The following is a 22,312-nucleotide window of genomic DNA, read 5'->3' on the forward strand; positions in this document are numbered from 1 at the left end:
GTTATTACGAATAAAATGAAGCTACAAACGCTTATACTTTACCTTGGAAACCCCGCATTACACAATGCATTGGGAAGACAAATCTCCTGCTTTCCACGCCAGTTATTACGATGGACGTTGTGTTTACATTTCGCAGTGATCGGTATTGCAGCAGGAATACAATGGTTGTAAGGGAACTAGTTTTTGTGTTTCATTTACTTTACATTTAGGCTAAATACGCGCTCTATGGTTGAATGAATGTAAATTATTTTATCGACGCGTGGCCGGGCAACAGCAGTCGTTATAACACGGGTGTTCTGTTTCATACACCTCGTGCCTGCTTAGAAGTTACCACATAATAATGTAACTTTTCGGAAGATTACTAATAGGATATATTGAAGTAAAAACACAACCAGTACCAACTGAGGCCGCTCTTCTATGCAGCTCTTCGTTGGGAATTTTTATACAATCATTTTACATTTTACTCACAAAAAAAAACATCAATTCGTTTTTGGTGGTCTCGTCTTAAATTGATTGTTGCATTTTAAACTAAAGGTCAATTGGGAAGACGGCATCCATAAGCGCTAACCCATCTCTATCATTATACAACGGATGGTGTACGGGACGGGCGTATCTAACTCCAAAGCAACGAAAGGTAAAGTTTACAATATCATTCTTATTTTGTATATTTATAGCCAATTTATTGTCGTCCACCTTTATGCTTTAATATGGCGAGACTCATGCGGTATACCACCCTGGGTGTTGGGGTAATTGGGCAACTCTGAACTAAATCCCAGTTCCCATGGCGTGCCTCACTGTAGTACCTCACCCATATAGAATACAATGTGCATACGCAATGTTGGGGTAATGAACAAACTCTGGCCTAAATCCCAGGCCCCATGGCATGCCTCGCTGAAGGACCTCACCCATAGAATGTCGTGCTACATATGAGTAATGTGTTTACAAGGAGAAAGTATATGTAAGTACGTTACTCTGCACACTTACACCGATCATGTTAATACTCAACATCTACTCAAAATATTCAACTCAACAGAATATGGGTTCCTGAGTGCTGTTATATCTTTCACACTCTAAACTGAGTTACAAAAATATCTTATGGTACAGTATAGAGTTTGCCATTTCGGGCAGCGACCACGTTTCCCCTTTTTTTTGTCGAAACTCTAATCTTACACGATTTTACTAACGAAAGGCGATGTTAACCATTGTTGAAAACTTTGTAATCAACAAACAGTAGACCGCAAAGTTTCACACGAGGTAAAAAGCAGACACGAGGTGTATGAAATAGAACACCTGTGTTATAACGACTGTCGCTGCCTTGTCATGTGAGGATAAATAAGTTACATTCATTAATTTATAGCAAACCAAAACAAATGATTGACGTTTCAGATTTGCCGACATCATTATTCAATGATGACGTCAGTTGCTGACGCAGCACAAATCGCGCTGGAGGAATGCCAGACGCAGTTCCAGTCAGAAAGATGGAATTGCTCAACGCCACCACATCCAAGGCGGCAGAAACGCTCCGTTTTTGGACGAGAATTACTAACAGGGACACGGGAGTTGTCATTTGTGTATGCGCTAAGCTCAGCGGCGGTTGCATACGCTATAACAAGGGATTGTAGACTGGGTAAAATAGTGGGATGTGGGTGCGACCAGACTTGGGCTAGCAGGGCGCCATTGAACCATACCTTTGACTGGGGAGGCTGTTCTGATAATATAAGATGGGGAATCGAAATGAGCAAGCTCTTTGTGGACGCTCAGGAGTTTGAAAGAGAAAGAAGAAATAGAGTAAAGAGGAGGAGGAGGAAAAAACGAGAAATAAACGAGAGGACGGTGAACTTGAGCAACAATAAATTTGGGAGAGAGGTATTTATTTTATATATTAAGGCTATATAAGTTTCGTGTCATTAATATAGTACAGTGGAGGAAGATGGGACACCTTTTTATTCTATTTTCTCGTCTCATTTGGTAGTAAAAAAATATTCAATAAATTACAAAATCGTATCCTCACGACTCCCATAGACTGTTAATTGTTTAAAACACCATCAGGATATTTGGATATTACGTGCTAAAGGTGTCCCATCTTCCCCCACCCTACTCTATAATTAAAACACATAATAATAATTACCCACAAAGTTACATATGTGGTAACTCGTAAGCGGGCACGAGGTGAATGAACAAATAAATGTAACTTATATATATCTTCGCGTGGAGGAACCACAACAGTGATTACACATTTTTTCACCTAAAAAAATCACAGAGTTGTGAAAAAAATGCGGTAAAACATGTTTGTAATGTACAGTGTCGCCGTAAGACCTAAATTGTCAGTCATTTACTCCCCATTGTTTTCCGCAATTCTTTTCTCCTTTGTTTGGTATGCATGGTTGATTTTGGTCGCGTGTGTATTTGACTTTGTTCGTCCTCAGTTTTATTTAACGACGGCTGCACAGTGCACGTCTCCGGTCTACGTTTATGTTAATTCAAGTTAAACCTCTACGTTCATGCTGTTTTGAGATAAGTTCCCAGTTCAACCGTTCTGTATTCCCAGTTTGACCGTTCATTCGATTCTATTTGAATAAGGAACTTGATGACTTGAGGAATATTAACTTAAAAATATCACAATTAGAAAACTATCTCCGTTATGTTAGTACGTCACGCTGCCGTAACGCCATTTTAAAATATCCCTTGTTTTCCTGTCCTATATACTCGAATTTGTTTGTTGCTTTAGTTATCAGTCGCGTGCATTGTTCGTTGTTATTAATTTCATTAGTTGAGGATCAAAGTTGTTTCGATGGAAGCCTCTTGTTAATTTATTTTTTAGTTTCTTTTTCCGGTGTAGCTTGTCCGCTACAATGTTCATACTGGTTAGTGTTGAACCGGCTAAAGTTAACATGTTAAAACGGGTTGGAACCGCCATAAACCGGCCCGATTTGGGAGAAGATTTGTCACATCCGACATTCGGGACTTACAAAAGTAATAAATGTTTCGAAATATTTTCTGTTAATTCCTGCTAAAAGATAGTAATAATAAAAAACTTAACGGTTAAAACCTCCTTAATCAGACAGAATTTAGAAGGTGATTTATCACATCCGTTGTAACTCGACAATCAGGACTTGAAAAAGTAATAAACGTTGCGAAACTGGCCGCAAATTGACACACAGTGGTAGTAGGGCACTTGCTTTTGTAATGACGAATCGAAAGCAAATCCGGCCAGCCAATATTACGAGCTCTTCAATGCGAACTACCGGGGTATAGCAGTACTTTTGGAGGCTTGTTAAGCCCTTAGGAATATCGATTTTATCAGCGAAACAAAGTGATGAGTTGTGGGTTTCAGGCAAAAGAGAAATAGATTGCATTCCAGGGTTATGGCGGTAATGTATTTGGCTACTTACATGTACAGTCATGTTCCTGTGTTATATAGTAGAGTGGGGGAAGATGGGACATCATTTCATTCTATTCTAGGCGGGCACAAGATGTATAAAACAGAACAACCCGCGTTAAAACGACTGTGGTTGCCCCGCCACGCGAGATTAGATAAGTTACATTCATTCCTTAAAACCTATAACTTCAACTATAAACTCCACTTAATAAACAGGTAATATTGGCAAACATGGGGAAACGTTGCCGTTGCCATGGGATCTCCAATAGCTGTGAAGCGATGACGTGTTGGAGAACCTTACCAAGCTTTCGTAAAGTTGGGGAAATATTAAAACAGAGTTATGATAATGCCGTTCAGGTAGGTATGGGTTATTAAACTGGGAAATAACATTTTTTGTATAAAAGATCCGAGGCTTGCGCTTACATTTTTATATTTTCTTGTGTGTTTTATAATTTATATTGAAATATTATAGAGAAAATAATATTTACATGTCATTCTAAGAACACAACCTCTGGAACTTTAGGTTGACCTTGGTTTAAAATAACTTGCAACTACCAGAATGTCATCTTTTTCGCAGCATCAAGCTTCAAACCTCTACCGTCTAGGACCTATACAGATGCCAGCGCTTTAACCCCTTTATGCCGATTTTTCACCTATAATATACAGAGGCCCAACCAATGCTTTGTTTAATCAACAATACATTTAAGGTTCATGTTGTAAAGAAATACGGTCGTTACATACTAAGACCACGTAACCGTGAAAGACATTCTGTTGGACATCGGTTCCTTTCCTTTCTTCGAATGTCCAGTGATTTCTGCGCTACTACAGGTTTGTATTACCCCAAAATTAAATATGTTGCCATTGTGGGCGTATGTGTCCTTGGACAAGATACTTGACAGTAATTGCTCCAATACATAGTTGTCTAAATTGTCAGCCATATTAAAACAATCAATCAGTGACAAAGTTACATTCGTGGTAACTCGTAAGCGGGCAAGAGGTGTATGAAACAAAACACCCGGTTGTAACGACTGTCGTTGCCCCTCCATGCAGGAATAAAGCAAGTTACATTCATTTATTTGTAGGCCGTACATGTGAACCGGATGAAACCGGTCCAAACGGGTGTGACGAAATGTGCTGTGAGCGTGGCTACGTCATCAAAACACGCCACGTCACAACAAAATGTGGATGTACCTTTACCTGGTGTTGTAATGTCACTTGTCATGCTTGCAACGAGACGCGTATCGAGCATGTGTGTTTGTGACGTCATAATAATTCGAGGTCAAGAGACAAGGGTCCTCTGTGACGTCAAACTGTGACGTCGTCGAGTTTTTTAATGAAATGAACTTGGACTTTTGGAAAGCTTTTGAACTTCACATTTATTAGGTCACAGAAGACTAGTTTATTGAATATTTATACCATTTGTATCTTTTACCAAAGATATGTTGATACACAGTGTATTCAGAAAATACTAAACAAGTTTCGTATACTCTGGTATTATTACCGCTAAAGAAACAGAATGAAATATAAAATCAGTGAGATCCTTCATTCGTTGAAAGTAATTTAATCGTATATTCTGTGCTTTTGTGAGAACTGGTGGCCAATGCCATAATTGTTGTTTATAGCAAACTAATCTAATGGAATAACTGAGCATATTTGTAATGCAGTTGTTTACGATCAATAAAAACAACAAATATAAATAATTTCAACTATAAACGGCAACCATTTCTTTCGAGCGGGTACCGCATTTTGCCGAAGCGGGAAAAGCCATAAAGACCCGGAGTTTCGGGCTGGCCGATTACCCTAACACCCAGGGTGCTACCATCCAGACCCCACCGAGGCAGTTTTTGGACACTCAATAATGGAAATTCTATTTATATAGGTCTCACAGTGAGGTAGGCCATTGGACCTATGGTTTAGGCCAGAGTTGGCTCATTACCCCAACAATGTATATGTGCATTCTATTCTATGTTTCTATATGGGTGGTCCTACAGTGAGGCAGGCCATCGGACCTGGGATTTACGCCAGAGGTACCCCATCACTCGGCATTGCCTATCTTACACAAATGGGTCGATTTTTTCTTCGTCAGTAAAAGAAATGATCCTTCTGATACCGCCATAAAAGCCATAGGCTTGAACAGCTTGAAATAATAACAAAAGGAAGTTCGAATATATAGAAAGATATATGCACCAAGTACATGACTTGGTAGGGCGATACACCGCATGATTTCAGCAATACGGTGTCACTCATGTTGTAGGTTGGGTAGTGGGTAAAGAATACACCTGAAAAACAACATAATAAGAAAATTAATGGTCTGTATTTAGCAGGTAGCATCTAAGGCATATTAAAGACGGTAATGACTTTGTATTATTATATTATATTTTATCAGAATTTAGAAATATATGAACACGTAAGAGATATATGGCAATTTTAGGGTGTTTGGTAGGTTGGGGTAAGATGGTTCATGCTTCATTCTCCTTTATCGTCCCATTTGGTGGTAAACAAAAGTATTTACAGAATTATATATCGTATTCTCACGACTTTAAAAGAGCGTTGTCAATTTTCCAAACACGATTAGAAAATATGGGATATCATGTGCTAACGGTATTCATTAATTCACAGTAATATATTAGTAAAGGTGGCTGTACACAGTATCCGGCATGCGAATTCGCATGCGAAGTCGTATGCAAACCCATTACCGAGTTCCGCATGCGGCAGCGAAATCCGGACAAAACGGACGAATTCCGGATACTGTGTACAGCCACCTTAATTTAGGTTACAAATGATTTGTAAACCTTACTATACATACTGCTTACCTGATGCGTAGAATTCAAACACGCACCATGGGATCATATACACCAGCATGACTGCGCCAGGGTATACAGCAGAAAACTCGTTCCGGAAATAATAAAGCATAAGAGCAAGCGATAGCATTGCTATACTGATAGCAGGGAAGATGGAAAAACTGTATAAACTCAAGGAAAGCGGTCCCAGTAAGTCTGGACAGCAGTCTTGTGATAAAATGTAACCTGGAAATAAAATGACATTTTTTATAATGTAGTAGTAGTTAGTAGTAGTAGTACTTGGTGTATGCTGTTGTTTTACAATATGTGTGGTATATTGGGGTCAGATTGACGGAATCACATTCATTACAACAGCATGCTTGTTTTATCTTTAATTTTTTTCAATGAATGAATGTAACTTGTTTATCCCCGAATGACGGGGCAACTGCATTCGTTATAACACGGGTGTCCTGTTTCATACACCTCGTGCATGTTTAGGAGTTACCACGTCTGTAACCTTATATAACAGAAACGATGGGTTATGGAGCGTAATATACAACGCAGGTAAAACATTAACGAGAAGTATTGCAACAAACGTGCAAGGTATTAAAGTTTACTTACTTGGAAAAATGCATTGCACAGCAAATACTGCGTTCAGTAGCAGCAAAAGTGCAGGTCCAAAACCTGAATGAGGTGTTTATGAATTTGTTTTAATATTCATGAGAAGGGGTCAATATAATGTTCAAGGGGCAGCGGTTGTTCTGTTTCATACACATTGCATTCGCTTACAAGGTACCACGTATGTAACTTTTTGGGTGATTTTTTAACAATTTATACAACTCATTAGTGACCACTGGGTTGGAGCAATTGCCGGTAAGTGTCTTGTTCGAAGACATAAATACGCCTACAACGGTAGCATAAGACTCGAAAGAGTCCTATACACATACAGTGAGGATTATAGTGACCACTGGGTTGAAGGAATTATTGTTAAGAACCATACGCCCACAGTAGTGGCAGCACTGAGACTCGAACCTGATATATACCTACTTTGTAATTTCTTGTTACTCGACCATTTGTTTCGTACAACCGATTGCGTCTTCAGTATTGCTTTATCTTTCCATTTATAAACACCAAGCGAAGCAATTGTGAGTATGTAGCATATATCCATGGTTAAAACAATGCCCATTATAAGACCATGTGTGGCTGGATCGCATGTTTTGTCCAATTTTGCTGGCTCCCCGATTGTGGTAGCGTTTGAATCGTTGTGAGAACTAGTGTTGCTTGTTTGGTTTTGTAGACAAGAGAATTCGCTGGATTGGTTGTCACGTGATACTGATGACGTTATTCCGGAAAACACCAGCCACGTGCCAGCTGAAATAATATTTTAAGTTTTTGGTCAGTTTAATATAAATTATTTATCCTCGCATTGCGGGGAAACGAAAGTCGTTTATTACACTACGGGTGATCTGTTTCATACACCTTATGGCGTTTACGGGTTATCATACATGTAACTTATTTATCCTCGCATGGCGGGGTACTGATAGTCGTCATACCACGGTTGTTCTATTTGCTATGTATGGCTCCGTGAGGTTAAAAGGTATGAGGAACCAATTAAGAAAACGGTATATAACTTCCTGACGTCGCTGCGTGAGTAATACGCCATAACCATACAGTGTAAGCGATCAATTGTAGCTATGAATGAATGTAACCTATTTATCCCCGCATGGCGGAGCACCGACAGTCGTTATAACACAGGTGTTCTGTTTTATACACTCTGTACCCGTTTACGAGTTACCGCCCCCACCCCGCTATATATATAACTATGTGAGTCATTGGGTTTTGGAATTGCTGTATTTTGATGTATACGGCCGCTATAGCTGTATAGTGTCTTGTGCACACTGCACTAAGCATACCAGCTATTTACTATATGTTTGTATACGTACTGATATAGCGATGTCGAATTTTTTAATACGCAAACATTGCCAGCCATTCACAACTATTGAGTTATTTTACTATTTTATATACATAGCATTCTGTTTACCTGCGCCAACCCATGTGAAGATAAGCAAGTACAACAAATATAGGAGAAGTATCTGCAGCCATTGTTTGGGTAAACACTCGAAGAATCCACCATATATTGAAGCCAGTATTCCCCAAACACCAAACACAACCAAACATATCGGCAGTCTTGGCTCCAATTGACAATTATCCAGGTTTAGTGAACCTAAATGTAAAGGTGAATGAATGTGACCTATTTATCCTCGCGTGGTGGGGTTACCACAGTCGTTATAACACGGGTGTTCTGTTTCATACACCTCGTGCCAGCTTACGAGCACCTATGTAACTTATTTATCCTCGCATGGCGGGCAACGACAGTATAATGCGGGTGTTCTTTTTTATACACATGGTGCCCGCTTACGAGTTATACCACGTATGTAACATAGTAGTAGCACATAAATTGTACTGTTAGGTATACGGCATGTATATCATGGGCCATTGCAATGATAAACATCTTGAAAATTGACGTGTTGCTTACCTATCACTATGGTAGCGATCGAAAAAGCAACGAAAACTAAAACCACTGCAAAGCGGACGCCTGAAAAGTTAAACAAATGTTAATATAATAACTAAAATCTCTCAAAATATCGTAATAAAGGTCAAATTATTTAAAACAAAGAAGGGAATTAGTAACAAAACAACAGTTGGTAAAACAGCTATGGATAAAACCAGAGTCCGTATATAGTAGGGTGGGGGAAGATGGGACATCTTTAGCACATAATATTAAAATATCCTGATCGCGTTTTAAACAATTAAGAAAGGTATATGGGAGTCGTGACCATACGGTTTAATAATTCTTTAAATGTTTTTTATTTACTACCAAATGGGACGAGAAAATGGAATGAAAATGCGTCCCATCTTCCCCCAGCCCACTATATAAACAGAAAAAGGTCAAAAAAGCGTGACTACTAAACGCGACGTACAATACAATATACCCACAGTATGTTGTATAATATTTTATCCACAAAAATTATACCACACATATAAGAGTATTGCAAACTGTAGAATAGGAGTGTGACTGCTAAACCCGACATACAATGCAATATACACACAGTGAGTTTTATATGAGTATTGCAAACTGTTGAATAATTCAGATGCGGTTTACCTTTTACTTTTGGATTTTTTAGAAATTCAAGCTGTCCTTTAGTTTTTTCTAAATCCGGATTATCTGATCTGTTTTCATCGTCTTGATTTTTACATGGCTTGTTGCCGTACACGAATATTTCGTCGTCCATAATAATCATATAACTTGGTGAATGCTAGCTCTTAAAACGGAAATAAGTTAACTTGTAAAGTTCATTTCGTGTTTTTTTTACTGACTTATGTTTTAACTTACTTGATAAAATGTTATCGCTAAAAACAGAATTAATTGAACTTGTATTTTAAGTTATTGTCTAAAATGCGGGTTTTACATCAGCTTGCTGTGTTTTATGGACGCCTAAAAGTTGTTTTAAGCTGCATATATTTCTACTAATTCAATTGTCTAATGCAGTATTCTTAGTCGTAATTCATAGTAACAGACGTATATAATTGCAATACAGCATTATACATGCGCTTAACTGACTCTGAACAGCAGTCAGCACATTTCCCTGCCGCTAAAAACTGATTTCTCATTTTGTTACTTAAACTGTAGCAATAACAATAATAAACCCCATTCCTTACTATACTATACTAGTAGGACGACTACTTCAATCGATTTTGCTACGTCACGATTTGACCTCTAGTGGTTTGATAACAGTTTGATTACATAGTGCAAGCCTAGGGCAGAGTGACACTGCTGTTCTGTGGGGATATCTGTACTCGCTTGCACTGTATGAAACTGCCAGTCATTGCGGAAAAGTAAACGCTTGAAAGAGATCTGCAATGTGTAGTGGTAGCAGCTGTTGTTTGCTAACAGGACGTAGCGGGTCAAATTACACTGCGTTGGCGGACGAATGAATGAACCTATTTATCCTCGCGTGGCGGGCAGCGATGGACCTAATAACATGGCCCATTGATATTCTGTTTCATACACCCCGTGCCCGCTTACGAGTTACCACATATGTTACTTATTTATCCTCGCGTGACAGGGCAACAACAGTCGTTATAACACTGGTGTTCTGTTTCATACACCTCGTGCTCGCTATCGAGGCTCCACTTAGGCTATATTTACAACGTTGTCGGTGTTTTGGGGGGATTATTTTTAATGTATGACTGACAATTTAAACTACCCTTTATAACCACTAGATTGGAGCAACTGCCGTTAAGTGTTTTCCCCAAGGACATATACGCCGACAATAATAGCAGCGTTAAGCCTCGAGCCTGTAACCTCTGAGGTATCGATTAGCAAAAATCTTTGTTTTTAGCGCATTTTATGAAAGTAAACGAGTTAAAAACTGCTAAAATTATTTTCTATGTACCAAAACTCGTGCACTGACTAATTACAGAAAAATACAATCCACACATTTGATTAAAATATACGCACGACTCATTTAAATGTTACCATTCGGTCACGCAGAAATATACAGACATTTGTTCTTCGTGACATATACCATGATTCGCTTTGCTTTTCGCGGAAATTAAACCCAGTCTACACGATGGCGACTTACAGCGAAACGCTTAATTGAATTTGCTTCGTCACGATGAGAAATGAGTTGAACTTTGTGTGGATTTAAACAACTACTGAGAACTTGCTTTATCCTCGCATGGAGGTGACAATCATAATAACACGGTTATCAGGTTCATAAATCTTAGAGTTACCACGGATATAACTTATTTATCCTCGCATGAAGGGGCTAAGACAGTCGTTATAATACGGGTGTTCTGTTTTATACCTTATGCCCACTTCTACGAGTTACCACGTATATAACTTTTTATGCTCGTATGGCGGGCAAAATAATAAACAATAACATAATGAAAAAGCACACGTATATATAAAGATTGTGGTTTATTTTTCATAATTAAAATACAAACGTCACGTTTAAGTACGTTGTGTGAAAACAGGAAACAGGATCTGGAAAATAGAAACAGGATTAAAATACCTTCATATTTTATGTGGCTGGCGTTGGTGGAAAGCCACTACGGCACGACAAGCCCCCAGCCAATGGTAGTGGGTTTCTACTCTGGTGAGAAACCCTTGCTGGATAGACCTTACCCAAAGCAAGGAAAAGAAACCCATTGACAAAAATAATACAACGCAATAATAAACACAATCATACCAACAAGCATGTTTAAGAAGCGAAACATGATCATTGAAACACAGACAAATGAAAAGGTACAAAAATCTTACAGAAAAGCCCCGCAGTGCGCACGCCACCAAGCGCCCACCTACAAGGAGTCAAAGCCAACAACGGCCCTGCATCACCCGACCGCTTATTAAGAAAACATCTTGGTACCGCGATACTCTCGTCGTATTTTCACACAATATAATATCGTCCGGCTGTTACGCACTTCATCGACCGTTACGACATACTGTGGCTGTTACGAACCGCTAAGCGGCGACGTCAACGTAACAAACCCGCAGCTGTAACGTAACTAAACCGACCGTGACGTAACCGCACCGAACGCAGGGTCATGACGTTGCTGACCCACCGTATCAACGTGACGTAGAGAAATTGTGACGTGGCCATCATCACAATTACGCAACGTGACGTCATGGGGACGTATATTACATTAACTTTAACAGAATGGGGAAGTTTACAGTTTAACATTGGATTAATTAAAACATAAGGGGGCTTTAAAGGTAAAGGGGTGTATATTATACTGCGCGTTGATATTACTCGAGTATATGTGTACCAAGACAGAGTTCTCGCAAAGCAAACCGAGACAATACAAAACCGCTATTAGATTCAAGTCCCGACAGATAAAACACTCGGAAGAATGAACACTACAGTAGATGCTAATCATAAAACAGTAAGATTAATGCAACAATTGCTATGCATTTATTTCAAAGACATGTAGAAGCACTAAAAAGTGCTTGGGGGACATAGCTGGCAAGGCTAGTTCCAGAAAAAAGTGCAACACTGTAAAAGTGCATCAGATATACACACTGTACACACATAAACAAGCAAAAACAGACACACAGACGCACACACACAAATATACACACTAGCAAAAACAGACACACATAAACAGACACACATAAACAGACACACACACAAATATACACACTAGCAAAAACAGACACACATAAACAGACATACATAAACAGACACACACACAAATATACACACTAGCAAAAACAGACACACATAAACAGACACATATACACACACAGACATACACACACACACACAAAAGCACAAGCAAAAACAGACACACAAACAGACACATATACACACACACACACACACACACACACACACAAACAAACAGACATACACATTCATACTTATAAACAATAAGCCTAAACCACCTGAAACCGACATCCTTGGTCGGCGTCTTCGTCTTTGCTCTTCTCTCTTCGTGCGTATACCGCCGCATAATTAAACCTGTGCACACTTAAGCCTACAAACACCTCAAACCGGGTATCCTTATATTGGCGTCTTCGTCTTTGTTCTTCGTCTGTAAAATAAAGCATATAGTTACGTCACAAATTTGCATTTCAATTATAACAAATTTAAATCCTACTTTGTGAGTTTTCATTGTTTAAAATAACTAACTTTGATTTTTTTTTAGCAAAAATACTAATAATAAACAATGATAATATATATAATAAAAAATGAAAAAATACTTTTTCAGTCTTGTAATAAACAATAATAATATACAATACCTTGCGCTTTCCTTCGGCAGCTTTTTTCGCTGACTTTTCTGCAACAGAATAATTGTTGGAAATCGTACATTATTACGTCATAATTACCTTCATTCCATTTTTACGCCATGGCCCGCTTGATCCTCTGTGATGTCAGATATACCATATTCTAAAAACATCGAACATCTTAAAACTGCCTTTATTTGCAAAGAAAGATTGTGACAAAACAATAAACTTACGAAGTGGGTTCTTCTGTTGCGTCATCACCACTTCGTGACGTCACATCATCGATGTTTCTAGAAAAGAGCTCATGTACGTAATAATGCCAATCGTGATTTATACTTTACCATTTCTTTGATCTTCTTGCTTCGCGCTTATGGCGCAAATATAATTAGAATATACAAGTAATGTGCCTTGCATCGACGCAAAAAGCTCATGGGGCCCCATGAAAAAAATCGCGAAACGTACGTGATACGTGTAAAACAAAACGCATTGTGATGTCGCATGAATAGTAGAGCGATTACGAAATAAATAAACACTATGACGTAACAATAACGCGCAATTTGCAAGCGATCAAGGCGTTTGTGACGTAACGAACGCAGCGACTGTGACGTAACGTTGCGAGTGACGTGTATCATGACGTAATAAAAAGCATCGCGATTCGTAAATTCATAAACGAATTAAGAATAAATTTAAAAAATAATTTCGTAGGCAAGACACAAAACTTGGTTAGAATAAGTAATTATTAATTAATAAGTGTTATTAAATATATATTAATATAACTGTATACTAGTGTAATAAAATAGTAATCTAATATGAATATAGGTTAGTACATTATGCTTAGTTATAATGAAAAAATACTTAACTCAAGTCTTGCAGGAAATCTTCTTAACTTTTCAACTTGTAACCTGGTGTGGAACCAACTTCGTTTAAATAAGAATTTGATGCAAAATCCCGTGGGAAGCGAACCAATCATCGAAAAACGGGGAGGAAGAGTCAGCTGGTGCGGGGAAATAGTCACGTGGTATAATTAGCGGGAAAATTAAACTTTTTCCCGCCTAAACTTAAACAAATTATTTGTTTATACCAAGGCATTAAAAATTGAAACTGTCTGCATACATTTTGTCCGAAAACTGTAAGGTTTTACAGTTTAGTACAGAAAAAATATTTTAAAACTAACAGCAAATGGCCCCTAAAAAAAATTGAAAAAATAAAGCGCCGCTTAGCGAAAATAGAGATAAACAATTCTTCGGGTTATAATATTATCATTAGCCACGAAAACTTTGTATTTCCTTATTTAGATTATATGTTTTCAACTTCAATGTTTAGATTTATGTTTGTACATTAATCATGACGATAATTATGCACAAAAAGTGCGTTACTGCGAAAAATGACGTTTTCAAACACCGTTTATTTGTTTTGGAAACCGGTACTTCTTCTTACAAGTATAAACAGGATTTAAGAAGCAAAATCACGAAAAATGGCGGCACCATTTCATACCTGCTTACCAAAAAGGTGAAATGACCAAAATATGTTTAATAAATTTAATTTACAAATGTATTAGGGTATTACCATACACACGCACGGTAATCCTTTAGCTGGTGGCCACCTGAAATTTGGTTTCAAAATGTTCTATAGCCCTCACTAATACCTGCTGTCTACTTAGTTTTTCAAAAAAGTCGTGCGTTTGTGTCGAAAATTAACAAAATTTCAGGTGGCCACCAGCTAAAGGATTACCCACACGCATGAGCATAAGTGTAATGTTAGGGCCTTAGGGGTTAAGTTACTTACCCCCTTACCCTAACTTTGAAATATTGGTGACTTGTATGTTTAGCTTTTAGCATAAAATATCTCAATTTAGACTCGTGTACCCTATGTTTAAAACTATGAGTGTAATATAACTGCTTTTAACTGAATCACCTGAGATTTCACTACTAATTCTAACGCCTATATGCTATTCACCCCTAAAAATACTAAAATCTGTAACATAAACGAATCCCTATACAGAGCCATTATGTGGTTTCCCAACCGAACACGGATACTTACAAAACACAAAGAGCCTTAAAGCTTGGAATTCCAGTTGTATCATCAAGTTATATTGACGCATGTATCCATGATAATACGTTGTTGGACACAGATGATTATGCTTTGAATGGCGCGACTAAATCAAAAAGTTTTAAAAAAGGAAAAATTAAAAGTAAGAAGATAATTAGTTTATAGCCTATTTTTTCAAAAACTAAAGACTAAACAAAAACTTTCTTCAGTAAATATTACAACCAGTGGAATAAAAGCGTTTAACAGGGTTGTGGTTTAACGGGGGCTCGACAACGTTTAACAGGTGCTATCACTGCCCCCCTGTGCCCTTTGCCATAATGTAACAATTTTTTTGTAAATCGTAATTATAGCAACCATATTTGCATTATATAGAAAGTTTTAAGTTATATTTATGTCATACACTGTTTGTTTTAGTTATGGGATGGCGAAATGATCCTGTCACAAAATTAGCGAAACCTGCTTGCAACATACCAACCAAGTTTAAAAGTGAAAGCAAGAAATGCCCAAAGTTTACGGAGTATTTCAGGGTTGCCAAGTTTTTCATTTTACAAGTACGTTGTTTGTACTGTTTATACGATATGTATCAATGTTGTATATTTTTTGTTGTGTATTGATAAACGTAAGGCACCCATGTTATAACTTGACAGCGAGCATGGGGTGTATGAATGCATCATGTGTGTCTGGTGTATAAGAAGACACCCATGTTATAACTCGACAGTGAGTATGAGGTGTATAAATACACCATGTGTGTCTGGTGTATAAGAAGACACTCATGAACTCAACAGTAAGCATAAACCTCATATCTAAACACTATATATTTTTACCAGGGCACAAAGTCGGACAAAAACAAGCAACCCCAAACCTGCCTATGCGTGTATGAACTACATATTGCTGACAGTGGTGATACAATACATGTTGATAGTGAAGCAAAATACAGAGTAACTGAACATTGGTGTGACTGGGACCAGGGGTCTACACATGGAACAGAATCTTTTGAATATTTCTTTGACAGGTTTGGTATTTGTATATGTTGGGCAATGGTCATGTTAAAAGTGTATTGTGTTTACTGTTGTTTATTATGTGTAATATTGGCTTTTTACTTTCAATACAGTGGGTAGAGACTAGAGTATATGCCTTATTACCAAAGGAAATGGCATCAAAGCTCGGCACTACTTCCGTTTTTCGATGTGCACATTCTTGCGCAAGATATTAATTACTCCAATCTCCAACCCAGTGCTCCTTTATGGGATATCTATACCGATAAAAAACATTTACACGCAAAATTTATAGTTGGAATTAATATTCTGTTAGTTCTGCTACCAGGCATAGTATAAATAATATTTTAGTGGTTATCTGGTATAAAAACAATGGAAATATACAACGTTTTTATACCAGATAAACCACTAAAATAGTTGTACTAAAAACAAAAAAATACAATTTTATCAAGTTCTTACCAAAGTTTGTTTAAATTACAGTTGTGCAGATGCACTGGTCTCAATGCAAGCATTGGTGACCTCAGCAAGCAAAACTTATTCCATGAAACACCTTGATAAAATGCCTGTAGATAAACTGGGATCCTTCAAGCTGAGACAGGCATGTAATATACAAAGCAATGACTTTAAAAAAGAGTAATTATTAAACTTTAAAGAGGTGCAATATAAGGTCCATTAAAGAGTGTCTATGTTGCTTCAACTTTTAAAGCAGGAGTAGCTCCGTAAGCTCCTCAGTTTAAAATAACAGATTTTACCCTGCTGTTAGGTGTCTGTACAAACAAGCAGAGCCAAAGTATATTGCATTCACCACATTAATCAATGAGGTTCCCTATGTGTGTAGCTGTATTTTAACAATGTCACCCTAGATTTTACTCTGCTGTTAGGTGTCCATACAAAAAAGCAGAGTGAAAGTAAAATAAAGCATCTTTGTCTTATTTTACCTACGCCATATAGACTTAAACACAAGTTATTTTATCAGGTTACTGTACACAGTTAGTGTAAATAGTTGCCGCTATGTGATTTGAACCCATGACCCCTTATCACACTTGTACTTTCCAGCTGCTTGACGAAATGGGGGCCACAGGGGGAACCCTTCACCCTCAAGTTGCACAATTCATATCAGAGTTATTTGCGCTGGTTTTTAACAATTTAAACTTCGACCCAAGAAGTTTAAGTCCCGATCAGGTAAAATGTTTTTCGCAATGATTGGAAGTTTAAGGAAATTTGTTGATATAGGTTTAATTATGATGTCATAACTTAGTGCTTCTCAACCCTTGGCTCATTTAATTTGATTGTTAACTTCAAAATAGCTTGAAAGTAACTTTCTTGTACACGACCATGTATGGCAAAAAGAGATTTTCTTGAAGTAGATATCTGTTATATAATATACATTGCACTGTTTTTTTATCGCATCAAAGTAAATTCAGTTATATTTTTACTCAGTTAACAAAAGCTGTCGTTGCTCTTGTTAAAATTCATGAAGATTTGTTGGTTGGGAAAAGCACAGAAGAATTATCCAGTGAACTTTACTCAATGCTGCCCTGGTCGGGGGATAAACCTGTCATTTGTAATATGAAACTGTTGTCCAATATGCAGGACACTGTACAGGTACGCACCATGTATTACAGTAGCTCTTAGATTGTTTAACCCAGCCCCCTAATTTGGGGGCATTTTTTTTGTATGGCTGACAATTTGGACAACCCATTAGTGACCACTGGGTTGGAGCAATTGCTTTTAAGTGTTTTGCTGAAGGATTCATTCACTTTTAATAAAGCGTCTTAATTTAAAACTTAAAAAAAAACATGTTAATTCTAGCCATTAAAAAGAGAACATTCTCAAAAGTTTAAACTGAGTATTAACGAATTCAGAATTTATCTCACTATTAGTTAATCGTCTTAATTTAAAACTTTTAAATAAATGACCGCAGCTTTAAACTCTAGCTGATAAAGACAGCAGTCTTATGAGTTTAACGTCAATATATTGAGTTAAGAATTTAATTTACTTTTAATTAGGATTCATAATTTAAAACTTACAAAAAATAACCTCAACTTTAAAATTGTTTAAATTCCAGCTAATGAAAGACAGCATTCTGATGGTTGAGACATTCAACTCCAACCTTGAGAGTTGGGATGATAAGACTGACATCCATGATCATGAGGTCGCTTCTTTCTATCGAGCGCTCAAGTGCGCTATCTGGTGGATGGATCCAGACGAGGCAGAACATCAAGAAATGATGAAACTGCTTCACCAGTCAAAGAGGTTTTTTACAATTTTAGAAAGATTTCTTTTTTTATAATTCTAAAATGTTTCTTACTTTTTGACAAAGCTAAAAGGTTTGTTTTATTATTTTTTTCAGAATTTAAAAAGTTTTTTTCTGGTTTTGGAATTTTTTGGACAACATAAAATCTTGAAAATGGCTGTTCTGTTAAAGCATTAACTTTCCCATCAATGTTTTATCTGCCCAATAGCAAGACATCATATTTATATTCCACAGTTTACCAAATGGTTTCAAAGTTGTGAATATATTTCGTGTACATCGTGAAATAGAGGACGAAAACTTTACTCACAATTTAAGTGAAAAGAGGCTTCTGTTTCATGCTTCTAAACCCCAGGTAATTATGTGTTAGACTTTTTCATATGTTTTATATAAATATGTTATACTGTTTATAGGATATGCGTCATGGGTTTCGGAGCTTTTGAAACTCGTACCAATCGTAATTGTAGTTTCTGTAATTTTTTAAAAACTAACATTTTTTTAGAATTTTTTGACTGCATCTTCTTATGGTAAAAAATCTTAGAAAAAAAAATGACTGTAACTAAAAGCTAAGAAATATTGAAAAACTAAAATGTTTTTTTTGTCAGAATTTTTTTGGAATCTTGTCTCGAGGTCTCTTGCCCCCTTTAGTGGTGACGAGTGTACACGGGGGAGATAGAAGCGACGAAGGGAATCTTGGGAGTGGACTTTATTTTGCTGATGATGTCAGGTGAGTATCAGTGTCCAGTGGTAACATAAGCACCACGTTGTTTTTTTAACATAATTTTTACTCAAGTTAAAATGCAGTTACACTCATAGTTGTCAAACATAGGGAACCTCATTGATTTGATTAATGTGGCGAATGCAATATACTTTGGCTCTGCTTGTTTATATAGACACCTAACAGCAGGGTAAAATCTGTTTAGGGCCTAAACATGTTGCTAAACCATGTAAACAAATGTTTTTTTGTTATTTCACCTATAAATTCTTAGTATACGACTATATCATTTGATTCCGTAATGTATTTGCCAATACATTTTTAGTGGCACCAAACCCTTATTATTTCTAACTTGTAATTTCCTTTCAATGACACCATTTTTCATTCCCAGCACAAGTGCTCGATATTCGAACCCGAACCCCCAAACCGGAACCCGACTTCTTCTGATCAACGAGGTCGCTCTTGGTCGCATATACGAGTCAACCAAGCGTGACGTATCGTTAACGGCACCTCCTAATGGCCACGACAGCGTGAAAGCCGTTGGAAAAACTGAAAACCCGGATTCCGAGTTCAGTTCAAATGAGTATGTGGTTTATAACACTGACCAACAACGAATGCGGTAAGAATTAAACTTTTTTTTTTTTCACACCTCTGGGTTCAAATTTAGCCATGGGTTTGAGCCAACTCTGGTCCTATTTCTTGTCCCATAGCATGCCTTGTAGTGGGACCTCGCCTTTATTGATTGAGCATAACTTTAACCCTGTACAGTCTTTGTATGTAAAGAATTGAACTTAAAATATTTTCCACAGTTTTCTGGTTGAATTTGTATTGGAAGGCGACCAAGTTATTGAAAAAACTTCGATAGCGAAAGAAATTTCACTGAAAGATCCGGAAACCTTAATGAAGACGAATTTGGTAAGTTACCAAAGTACCTGTAGTTAAATATAAACACTAATAGTGGTTTGACGGTGCGCATGACGTGTTTAGGATAAACCTTAAACAACTTTATAGTATAAATTCACTTATGTTGTAAGTCGACAGTGAGCATAAGTTGTATGAATACACCATGTGTGTACAAGGAGACACCCATGGTATACCTTGACAGTGAACATGAGGTCTATGAATACACCATGTTTATTTTCAATTTCAAGGATGTGGAAAAAGTATCTTTAGAAGATGTGACACAAATTACCGACCCAACGGAGTTACTGAAACCTGGTCTTAACATCCAAGGGTCAGAGGATCAAATCCCACTGGAGGAACTTCATGTTCGATCTAAGATGATTGACATGGTAGCAGAGGTGATTGGATATTTTGTATTTGTTTTATATAAGGGTAAGGTATTCAGTCAGTCACCTGAGACCTGGGATGTAGGCTTATTGGTCCCAGTCCATTCTATAGGGATGAGGTCTTCAGTGAGGCACTCCTGAGACCTGGAATGTAGGTCTATTACCCTAACATCCAGGGAGCTACCATCTAGACTCCACTGAGACAGTTTATAGACACTTAATAATAGATATTGTATTCTATGAAGGTGAGGTGTACAGTAGGCACACCTGAGATCTAGAACGTTGGCTTATTGGTTCCAGTTATTACAGATTTTTGGGAAAAAATAGTCATTTTATTTATTTATTAATCACAAAACTTACCTAGAATATTTTTTATTCAACCTTTATAAACTAAAGTCACATGATATCCAAACAGGTTGTAGTCCTGCAGCAATACACCAACACTTCCACTGCAACATTTGAAGCTAAATATGTTTTCCCTTTGGATGATTCGGCAGCAGTTTGCGGGTTTGAAGCATTTATTAACGGGAAACATGTAATTGGAAAGGTAAGACTTATTTGAGATTTGTTTTTTTACTATTTATGGCGTTTCTACTATCTGTAGAGTTTAAATAGTAGAATGTAACTGTATCACATTTATTAACTGGAAACATGTAATTGGGAATTGGGAAGGTAGGGACTTATTTAAGATATTTTTAGTATTTATGGTGTGTTTCTGTAGCCTAATTTGTTGGTGTGTTAGATTACAATTAATGTTTTGCAATAATTTGTCTGTTTTTGATGCTTTTTTATGAAATTTTGCTTTTAAGTATATTTGCAAAATATGTAACATTAATTCTAAAAATAAACCAGTTAAACCAGTCTTTTTAGGTTATTTTATTTGCTCTAAGTTGTATGGTTTTATGTTTTTAAGTCAAGGAAATATTACTTTGTTTTTAAATATTTTCCCCTCATTCTAGGTAAAAGAGAAAGAAGTCGCCCATAAGGAATACAAGGAAGCTGTGGCAGCTGGACATGGAGCTTATTTAATGGATGAAGAAAGAGCTGTAAGTTGTTGTAACTAAACTAATGGATATTTATTTTACTGTGGCGGCCTGCCACGTGTGTGTGCGCCGACGCGTACACGAGTGCCTTTTATCCCACGATAATCTATCATATAAATACCGCGTCTCGTGTTCATTCGCCCTCAAAGTTTACCGCTCGCAATACAACATACCGCATCCGCTACATTACAATAATTTTAATTACTTTATAAAGTTTATAGTTTGTACTAAGTATATGGTTTAATGTACTTGCTAAATGTTTGTTTTTTTGAACCAAAGAAAATATGTCATATATAGTAGGGTGGGGAAAGATGGGACACTTTTAGCAAATAATATCCAAACATCCTGGTTTTGTTTTAAACAATTAACAACGGTCTATAGGAGTTGTGAGGATACGATTTTATATTTCTTTGAATGTACTTTGTTTACTACCAAAATGGACAGAAAAATAAAATGAAAGGTGTCCCATCTTCCCCCACCCTACTATATATAATAAAACTCGTGCCCTAATGTACAAATCACTCTTTCTATAATACATACCCCAAGGTCTCTGTGTAGGTTTTAATTTTTAAACTCTTTTTACGGAAATTAAACAGTACAATTTTTCAGAATGTAAAGCTAGTTTTTTTACAAGAATTAACAAACAATTTTTTCAGGATGTATTCACCATCAGTATTGGCAACCTTCCCCCGAAAGCTAAAGTTGTGATAAAGATAACTTATGTGGCTGAGTTGTCTATGGTGTCTAACAATGGTCTTGAGAGCATCCAGTTTAAGCTGCCTGGATCCATAGCACCTAATGTGCGTGAAAACACCCTGATAAAAGGACCTGTGACGCAGTATGCAGTGGACAGGGTAACAGTACAGGAGTCTGCTGTAAGGTGGGTACTGATCATGTTTTGGAAGGATATGATAACTGTTATAGGTCTTGGGGTATCGGGCCAATTCTTGCCTATTGTCACCCTTAGAATAGAAATTACATTGTTCATTAAACTTTGCATTAAAACTTTCTATCC

At 37.1% G+C, this 22,312-nt stretch overlaps 3 protein-coding genes and 2 long non-coding RNA genes across 7 annotated transcripts in view; 2 read left to right on the forward strand and 3 right to left on the reverse strand.

Annotated features, from left to right (window-relative positions):
* On the forward strand, positions 1-5,079 carry wnt-a (Wnt signaling ligand). Of its 2 annotated transcripts, XM_026834758.1 has the most exons (6): positions 1-167; positions 535-634; positions 1,387-1,866; positions 3,596-3,736; positions 4,087-4,207; positions 4,462-4,924. In XM_026834758.1, the coding sequence occupies exons 1-6, from the start codon at positions 16-18 to the stop codon at positions 4,638-4,640; spliced, it is 1,173 nt and encodes a 390-aa protein (XP_026690559.1). In that variant the 5' UTR covers positions 1-15; the 3' UTR covers positions 4,641-4,924.
* On the reverse strand, positions 4,857-9,482 carry LOC100181338. Of its 2 annotated transcripts, none has more exons than XM_026834834.1 (7): positions 9,323-9,482; positions 8,696-8,755; positions 8,201-8,383; positions 7,207-7,530; positions 6,781-6,843; positions 6,219-6,405; positions 4,857-5,658 (listed from the first exon to the last, which is right to left on the reverse strand). In XM_026834834.1, the coding sequence occupies exons 1-7, from the start codon at positions 9,459-9,461 to the stop codon at positions 5,619-5,621; spliced, it is 996 nt and encodes a 331-aa protein (XP_026690635.1). In that variant the 5' UTR covers positions 9,462-9,482; the 3' UTR covers positions 4,857-5,618. The 2 variants fall into 2 exon arrangements, with proteins under 2 accessions (XP_026690635.1, XP_002128469.1); XM_002128433.5 differs by having other exon boundaries at positions 6,193-6,405.
* The window catches only part of LOC113474314, a 20,326-nt gene continuing 2,870 nt past the window's right edge, over positions 4,857-22,312 (reverse strand). The window contains exon 2 of the long non-coding RNA XR_003395977.1: positions 4,857-5,388. This is a non-coding gene — a long non-coding RNA (uncharacterized LOC113474314). The remainder of the gene's footprint in view (positions 5,389-22,312) is intronic.
* On the reverse strand, positions 12,417-13,222 carry LOC108949549. Its single transcript, XR_001974768.2, has 4 exons — positions 13,186-13,222; positions 13,055-13,115; positions 12,968-13,005; positions 12,417-12,759 (listed from the first exon to the last, which is right to left on the reverse strand). It is a non-coding gene; the product is annotated as an uncharacterized LOC108949549 (long non-coding RNA).
* LOC100175119 (poly [ADP-ribose] polymerase 4) overlaps positions 14,260-22,312 on the forward strand; it is a 21,441-nt gene continuing 13,388 nt past the window's right edge. The window contains exons 1-16 of the mRNA XM_009860591.3: positions 14,260-14,461; positions 14,954-15,143; positions 15,416-15,552; positions 15,829-16,013; positions 16,477-16,594; positions 17,053-17,178; positions 17,437-17,601; positions 18,065-18,252; positions 18,488-18,605; positions 18,856-18,977; positions 19,357-19,584; positions 19,775-19,880; positions 20,117-20,266; positions 20,670-20,801; positions 21,214-21,300; positions 21,954-22,177. Coding sequence (XP_009858893.1) covers positions 14,297-14,461; positions 14,954-15,143; positions 15,416-15,552; positions 15,829-16,013; positions 16,477-16,594; positions 17,053-17,178; positions 17,437-17,601; positions 18,065-18,252; positions 18,488-18,605; positions 18,856-18,977; positions 19,357-19,584; positions 19,775-19,880; positions 20,117-20,266; positions 20,670-20,801; positions 21,214-21,300; positions 21,954-22,177 — 2,441 coding nt within the window. The 5' untranslated portion in view covers positions 14,260-14,296. The remainder of the gene's footprint in view (positions 14,462-14,953; positions 15,144-15,415; positions 15,553-15,828; positions 16,014-16,476; positions 16,595-17,052; positions 17,179-17,436; positions 17,602-18,064; positions 18,253-18,487; positions 18,606-18,855; positions 18,978-19,356; positions 19,585-19,774; positions 19,881-20,116; positions 20,267-20,669; positions 20,802-21,213; positions 21,301-21,953; positions 22,178-22,312) is intronic.

The sequence above is a fragment of the Ciona intestinalis genome, chromosome 6, assembly GCF_000224145.3.
Source record: "Ciona intestinalis chromosome 6, KH, whole genome shotgun sequence".
NCBI classification, from domain to species: domain Eukaryota; kingdom Metazoa; phylum Chordata; class Ascidiacea; order Phlebobranchia; family Cionidae; genus Ciona; species Ciona intestinalis.

What these genes read in the sequence shown, in the direction of transcription:
- wnt-a (XM_026834758.1), top strand. Translation starts at nt 16, where the DNA reads ATGAAGCTACAAACGCTTATACTTTACCTTGGAAACCCCGCATTACAC. An exon ending in GTTATGATAATGCCGTTCAG is followed by an intron (nt 3,737 to 4,086) that starts GTAGGTATGGGT and finishes AATACATTTAAG; the next exon opens with GTTCATGTTGTAAAGAAATA. An exon ending in TGATTTCTGCGCTACTACAG is followed by an intron (nt 4,208 to 4,461) that starts GTTTGTATTACC and finishes ATTTATTTGTAG; the next exon opens with GCCGTACATGTGAACCGGAT.
- LOC100181338 (XM_002128433.5), bottom strand. Translation starts at nt 9,461, where the DNA reads ATGATTATTATGGACGACGAAATATTCGTGTACGGCAACAAGCCATGT. An exon ending in CTTCACATGGGTTGGCGCAG is followed by an intron (nt 7,531 to 8,200) that starts GTAAACAGAATG and finishes ATATTATTTCAG; the next exon opens with CTGGCACGTGGCTGGTGTTT. An exon ending in GTTTGAATTCTACGCATCAG is followed by an intron (nt 5,659 to 6,192) that starts GTAAGCAGTATG and finishes GTTGTTTTTCAG; the next exon opens with GTGTATTCTTTACCCACTAC.